This window comes from Zalophus californianus, chromosome 17 (assembly GCF_009762305.2).
Source record: "Zalophus californianus isolate mZalCal1 chromosome 17, mZalCal1.pri.v2, whole genome shotgun sequence".
Classification (NCBI taxonomy): Eukaryota; Metazoa; Chordata; class Mammalia; order Carnivora; family Otariidae; genus Zalophus; species Zalophus californianus.
In genome coordinates, this window is record NC_045611.1 from 57,796,416 (window position 1) to 57,803,598 (window position 7,183).

At 46.3% G+C, this 7,183-nt stretch overlaps 1 protein-coding gene across 1 annotated transcript in view; it reads left to right on the forward strand.

Annotated features, from left to right (window-relative positions):
• Positions 1–6,981, forward strand: part of NLRP5 (NLR family pyrin domain containing 5) — a 30,672-nt gene extending 23,691 nt beyond the window's left edge. Inside the window, exons 12-15 of the mRNA XM_035724924.1 lie at positions 1,496–1,666; positions 3,633–3,803; positions 5,082–5,252; positions 6,849–6,981. Of these exons, the coding sequence (XP_035580817.1) occupies positions 1,496–1,666; positions 3,633–3,803; positions 5,082–5,252; positions 6,849–6,981 (646 nt within the window). The remainder of the gene's footprint in view (positions 1–1,495; positions 1,667–3,632; positions 3,804–5,081; positions 5,253–6,848) is intronic.
• Positions 6,982–7,183: the final 202 nt, after the last annotated feature.

Genomic DNA, 7,183 nt, shown 5'->3' on the forward strand with positions numbered 1-7,183 from the left:
TTTTCTCCAAACAGCACAGCCTTCTTGGGCAGGGGAACACTGGACAGCACCACATCTTAAACAACAAAATGACCCATAAAAACCACAAAAATGCGGAAAACGTGGCACTAACTAGATCATGAAAAGGATACTTGTTGACAATGAACTTGAAACGAGTTCAGCCTCAGTGGGGAGCATGTGCGTTGGGCAGCTCGGATATTTCTCTGCTCTGCACAAGCACGTGTGTCCGTGAATGCCCCATGAGCACCATGAGTATGGACTTGGGGGAGTAGCGAATAAATTTTAGCAAGCAGACAAATGTGCAAACACAGAATCCCTGAATAATGAGGATTGGCTATAGTAAGCACGTGCTACTGGCGAACACTCTTGGTTGCTAGTGATGCAGAGATGACCGATGTGGTCCCTAAGTTCACAGAGCTTAGGTTCTGGTAGGGAGAGCTGGATAATTGAGATTTTTTGGATGATGGTAATGGTGACACAGGGTTGGCAGCCACAGAGGTAGTGTCCCCACCACTCCGGACAGTACCACATGCACAGCTAGGGAAGGCCATGTACTCTAGCTAGCGTAGAGCAAGGGGTCTCCATAACTGCCTTAAAAACTGCTACCCCATTGCCAGGTTATTCTTCTAGCCTACATCTTTGGTCTGGTGGTGAGAACAAAAGATGGGTGTTACACCTGTTCCACACTGTCAGCTTGCCTTGCTGGGGTCACTTTGTTTTCTGCCATTTCACCCCGTTGACCAATTAGTTCACCAATAACTCTATAATTTAAGAAATCAACATATGTTAATGGTATACCTGTAGCCAGAAATTCTGTTAAAGAATATAACTTTAACGTACATGTCTACCTTGTGGGTTCCAAGGTTCCTCAGTGAATAAATGATGGGAAGATACTGAGTATGGTAGACAGAAGAGTGACCTGCTCCCCAAGATGCCCATGTCCTAATTCCTGTAAATATGTAAACTCACATGGCAAAAGGGACTTTGCAGGTGTGAGCAAGTTAAGGATCTTGAGATGGGAAATTATCTTGGATTATCTGAGTAGCCCTAATGTAACCAAAGGTGTTTTTATGAGGGAAAGGGGGAGAAGTGGGAGAGGAGATATGGTAACAGGATATAATTGCTGACTGAAGACCAGAAGCCAAAGACCATGAGCAGCCCTATAAAAGCTAGGAAAGGCAATAAAACAAATTCTCCCCTGGAGCCTCCAGAAGGAACACAGCCTTGCTGACACCTTGATTTTTGCCTCAGTCAAAATCTGCTGAACTCCAGAACTGTAAGATAATAAATGTGTGTTTTAGGCCACCAAGTTCGTGGTAATTTGTTACAGTTAGCCACAGGAAAGTGACACATTGAGCATGAAGGAAAATTAAAAAGAGCTTCTTGAACGGCATCCAGTGCATGCGTGCTGCTAGATATCATACCAAGCACTTCATGGTCGTCCTGTTACCCAAGCTGAAACCTCCCTCCTCTTTCCCTTGTGTGTGCCCTGCAGACTAAATGAATGCAACCTGGATGTCGCCGGCTGTGGCTTTCTTGCGTTTGCACTTATGGGCAATAAACATCTGACACATCTGAGCCTTAGCATGAACCCCGTGGAAGATGGTGGGATGAACCTTCTCTGCGAGGTCCTGATGGAACCATCTTGTCACCTCCAGGACCTGGAGTAAGTTTCAATGGTTGTCGGGGGTCAGTTCTACTATATTGGGGCCTGGGGTTCCTAGAAAGTCCAGAGATGTGAGCAGGAAGACTGGTACCAAAAATTAGTTCTGGTAATTGGGTCTAGTTGGGTCAACTGATGCTCAGGCTTTCATCTGTTTACCACAGTGAGTGTGGGAAGGACACGGAAATGAGTCCAGATAGGAACCCACGATAGGATTTTTGGAGCTTAGGTCACCCTCGATTTCTAAAAACCTTTCGCTTCTCAGAAAACCTCTTTTTGCCCTAAGTTACTCTTCAGCTGTTCATTCTGTATGTAGGGTGGAGATGGAGGCTCTCTCTCAACATCTTCCTCTGGGGCTCAAATTTCTTTACCTTTTATTGGAATGTTTCTCTTTGATAAGAGTATTCCATCCTTAAACAGACTATAGAAAAGTTAAAAGATATCAATGAACAGAAATGAATCTCCAATCTGACAAAGCAGTTAACACTTTGGCAAATTCCTCCTGGATGTGTAAGTATTACAAAGAAAGGATCCCAGCAGTTACCGCTAAAAGCTTCTTGCCACATGGCAGGCATAAGGCTTTAAATATTTCACATGTCTAGGCTCATGTAGTTCTCCTACCAATCATTTGCAGGGGAAACCAGAACTCCCTTAGGAGCCCAAACCTTGCCTTTTGGTCTCACATTCTGTCCCTTGAGGATCTGCAGATCATAATCATAAACTAAGTATGGAATGGTATGCCACTGAATGATGCATCATAACTTTAAAAATCCCCTAAAGCTGGACACTAAGCTTATGTCCAATGTTTTAGTCATGCGTACCTTCTGAATCTTTGTGTACTTGGTAGTATCTTCTTCTCAATTACAAAAGTAGAGGGTCACTTGGGTGGCTCAGTCATTAAGTGTCTGCCTTTGGCTCAGGTCATGATCCCAGGGTCCTGGGATCGAGCGCCGCATTGGGCTCCCTGCTCCGCGGGAAGCCTGCTTCTCCCTCTCCCACTCCCCCTGCTTTGTTCCCTCTCTCGCTATCTCTCTGTAAAATAAATAAATAAAATCTTTAAAAAAAAATCAGTGAACCAAAAAGTAGGACCATTTTAATATCTCTCCTTCTCCAATAATAAACAAGAGAAAGAAATTGGATAGAGATCATAGCCCACAGAGCTGAGTGCCCCCCCCAAGTATTATTCCTATGTTTGTTTTCATGAAATCAGTGTTTCGAGCTCTACTTTTGCATGGTGTAGAAACTAAAGCTTAATTACTTGGAGGCGCCACTTCTTTGGGGTTACATTTAAATGCTGGGGGATCATCATCACTGATCCTTGCTGGCATCTTAGGCTTAGCCATTCCCACCTGGTCTGCAGGTGTGAGCTCTTGCTCATTCTTGGTGTGAACGCCTCGGGAAGATGGACTCTCTCATCCCCAGTGGGATCATTCTATTCTCAGCTGAAGACAGGAGACAGTGGAGCTGTTCCCTTCATCTCTACTCAGATGAATCATCCAGTCAGTATTTCAGGGGCCTTCTCTGCCCCCACCCTCCCCATTCGTCCCGGGAACAGAAGCACAAGACGCCTCTCCTTTTGGACCCCAAACCCATCTAGCATTTCAGTACCTTCTGTCATCTGTCATCTTTTCTCACCCTCTCAGGGACTCTACCGACTTCTCTTTTTTTTTTTTCTCTCTTTTTCTCCATCCACCTGGGGGAATCTTCATCCCATCTGCAGGTGGGAAGCAAGCTCTGATGTGCTCATTTCTTTTTCCAGAAATCCCTCCAGCCACATCACATGCTTTCCCCACCTGTCACTATCATCCCTCCTCACCTGAGCCACTGGATGCTGCACAACCTAAGCCATTCCCAGGGATGGACAGAAAGGTTACCAGTGAGGAAGGAGTCCAGGAAAACCCCACTGATGTTTCTGGGCATCGTCCCCCTCTGACCCTCTCCTCAAATGACATGGGCTCTCCTCTTGCAGATTGGTTAAGTGTCATCTCACCGCGGCCTGCTGCAAGAAACTGTCCCATGTGATCACAAGGAGCAAACACCTGAAGAGCCTGGATCTGGCGGTGAATGCCCTGGGTGATGAAGGCATCATAGCACTGTGTGAGGGACTGAAACACAGGAGGGCTTCTCTGAGGAGGCTCGGGTGAGTTCCTGGGGTCCCCTGTATGAGGGCTGGGTGAAAAGGAAGGGGGACCTGGGCATGAAGTTGCTGAACAAAGACAGTGTTCCAACTCTCACAATTCCATTTGAACGAACCTTGTTCTCCCTGGTGCTCAAGAAATGACCTCACCCCCTTCGAATCAACATGAAGCCATTTCATAGGAAGGCCCTGCACGTTCCACCATGAAACCACTTAATATCTGCCCACGTTCCCTACTTTCTGAAACAATAGAGGAAAAATCTCTACCGCTATCAGCTTAACCTCACTCATATCGGGAATCTTATCAAGTGCCTTATGCTATCACTGAATTACCTTCCCTCACCTCTTTCCAAAGCCTCCCTAGTAGAGATTTCCTGTTTTCACAGAGGCTTAGATATTATTGCAGAAGCAAAACCAATAATAACAATAAGCTTTATTCAGCCCCACCTCACCATCTAACTATAGGCACTTAAAACTACTTGAGCACATCCCACGACTTTTTACTTTATCACAAGACGTTCCCAAATACACAAAATCTAGAATGATTGGGACATTAAAAACCTGCATGCTCACCACCCAGTTTAAATGATCATCAGTATTTTGCTCTATCTGGTGAACCATTTCATAGCAAGTTATAGTTTGTTGTTCAGCCTCTGAATACCTCAACACGCATCTCCAACATGGGAGAACACGGCCACCATCCAATTATTACATCCAACAAAGCTGTTTGGCCCTTAGCTGCTCCTAGGATAAAATCCTAAATCCTTAATGGGACCTAAAATGCCCAGCCTCCTCTCACACCATGGCCTCTGACTCCCCTGTGGCTGTCTGGTTCCCTGTCCGAGTCTCAGACATGTCCCAGCCTTCCTTCTGAGAGGGTCAGGTGCGTGCAGTTCCCAAGCCTATATCTCTACTTCCTGCCCCGTTCACCTGGCTTCCTTCTTGCCTCTTGGGTTCCAGGTGAAATGCAGGTTCTCAGCAAGCCTTTCTCAACGTGCCTTGCTTTGTTCCCTGGTTGCAAGTGCTCTCACCCTTTCTTTATCTTTCATTCTTTCCACAACTGTAATTAAGTCACCCAGCGGCTCTTAACAAGAGAACCAGCATCATCGCCTGGGAATCCGTTAGAAATGCAAATGTCCAGGTTCCTCCCCAGAACTGTGGAACCAGAAACGCCAGTGGTAGAGCCCACCCCTCTATCTTAAACATTGCCATGAAGGTCCAGTGGGTGGAAGGGTCGGTCATTGAACTTTGGAGGCATTTCTTGGCATGTTGGCCCTGCAGGTTGGAGGCGTGTGGACTGACTTCTGGCTGCTGTGAGGCCCTCGCCTCGGCTCTCCTCTGTAGCCAGCGCCTGACCAGCCTGAATCTGATGCAGAACAATTTCAGCCCCGTAGGAATGATGAAGCTGTGTCCCGCCTTTGCACAACCCACATCTAACCTACAAATAATCGGGTGAGTCCCTGGCGATTGTCTTTCGAGATACAAAGCTCCTTCTGCTACAGAGCATCCTGGTTGGTGGAGAAATGCTTTATCCCAGAAGCTGAGATGTGGCTTACCAACCAGATCCTTGATCCAACCACTAAGTGCCCACTGTGTTCTGGACACCGTACTGAGGATAGGGATAGAGACAGAGGCAAGGTGCCTGATATCATGGGGCTTACTTCTGGATGGGTTTAGGAAGAATGGAGAGACAACATACAAATCAGATGTTTATCCTTAAAAAGCTAAAAGTGGAATTTCTATATGATCCAACAATTCTGAGTACATACCCAAAAGAACTGAAACCAGGATCTAGAAGAATTACTTGTACATCCATGTTTACAACAGCATTATTCACAGTAGTCAAAAAGCGGAAGCAGCCCAGGCATCTGCGGTCAGGGGAATGGGTAAATTAAGTGTGATATATCCACACAGTGGAATATCATTCAGCATTAAAACAAAAGGAAGTTCTAACACCTGTTATAACATGGACAAAGTAAGTCAGGTGCAAGAAGACAAATACTGCATGATTCTACCTAAGTGAGGTCCTGAGAGCAGTCAAATCCATAGAGACTGAAGGTAGATGGTGGTGCTGGGGGAGAGGGAGGGGGATGGGGAGTCGGTGTTTAATAGGCACAGAGTTCTAGTTGGGGAAGATGAAAAGTTATGAGGATAGATGGCGAAGATGGCCGCACAACAGTGCAAGTGTACTTAACACCACCAAACTCCCCACTGGAAAACGGTTAAGAGGGACAGACCGTTGAGGTTGGTTGTCCTGTATTTATTTCAATAGCAAACTCCCTGATTGAAAAACTGCCTCTGTGTAGCCCAGCTTACAGTGGTTGGGTTTGTGCAGGGGTCAAGTGTTGACGTATGGATGTAACAGGGTGGTTGTAGTGTGGGATCTGAGGGGAAGGATGGAATGGAAGGCATGGCTCTGTGGATTCAGAGACTTCAGTGTGGACAGCGAGAACTGTCACAGTGGTCTCTTCAGCAGATAAGCTGGAAAGGCAGAACATTGGGTTGAAAGAGAGCATATTTGCATCAATGACTCATGAAGCAGTGTAGCTTTGGACAAGCTCAGCCTGTGATCATGGGACTTGGCAGTTGAAGAGTCAGACCTAGATTTTACTAATGGACCTTCCAGGAGCCTATTTCCCTATCTGTAAAATGGAAACGATGCTGTGTATCTATTTGAATACCTGTTTCTCCTGCCCTAGGGATATAAGCTTCCTGAGGGTAGGGGCTTTGCCTTATTCGTCACTGGGCCTCCGAACCCTATAACAGGACCTGGCACAAAGTAGGTTCTCAGGAAGGAGTTTATGGATGGATGAATAATCATGCCTGCCTCTAAAGACCGTGGTGAGGGGCAGATGCCCATAAAAGCTCAGTGTAGCACCTAATGCATGCAAGCGTGCCTTCACATGTAGGGATTTACTCCTCCTCTGTGGAGCACCTCAAGAGTACAAGAAGAGGTCTCAGATCCTTGATGGAGTTTCCAGGAATTTTAAGGAAAGAAGAAGCAGAAGCAAATTCCCAGAGTAATGTGTCCCCCTTCTGCCTCTCCAGGTTGTGGAAATGGCAATATCCCACTCAAATACGGAAGCTTCTGGAGGAGGTCCAACAACTCAAGCCACAGATCATAATTGGTGACAGTTGGTATTCTTCTGATGAAGATGACCGGTATTGGTGGAAAAACTGAAAACATGAAACTCTCCCCCCCTCCCCGCCCCCGACCATACACACACACATGCACTCTGATGGAGGAACATAAAAGCCGTCTTCTGGGGCAAGCTGTACCCAGGAGTTCCCTCTCAGAGATGGAATGTGAGTTCTGGTTCTCACAAAGCCCTCACTGGTGGCGATTCTCATGTGTCCAATATAACTTGGTTACTACATTTGCC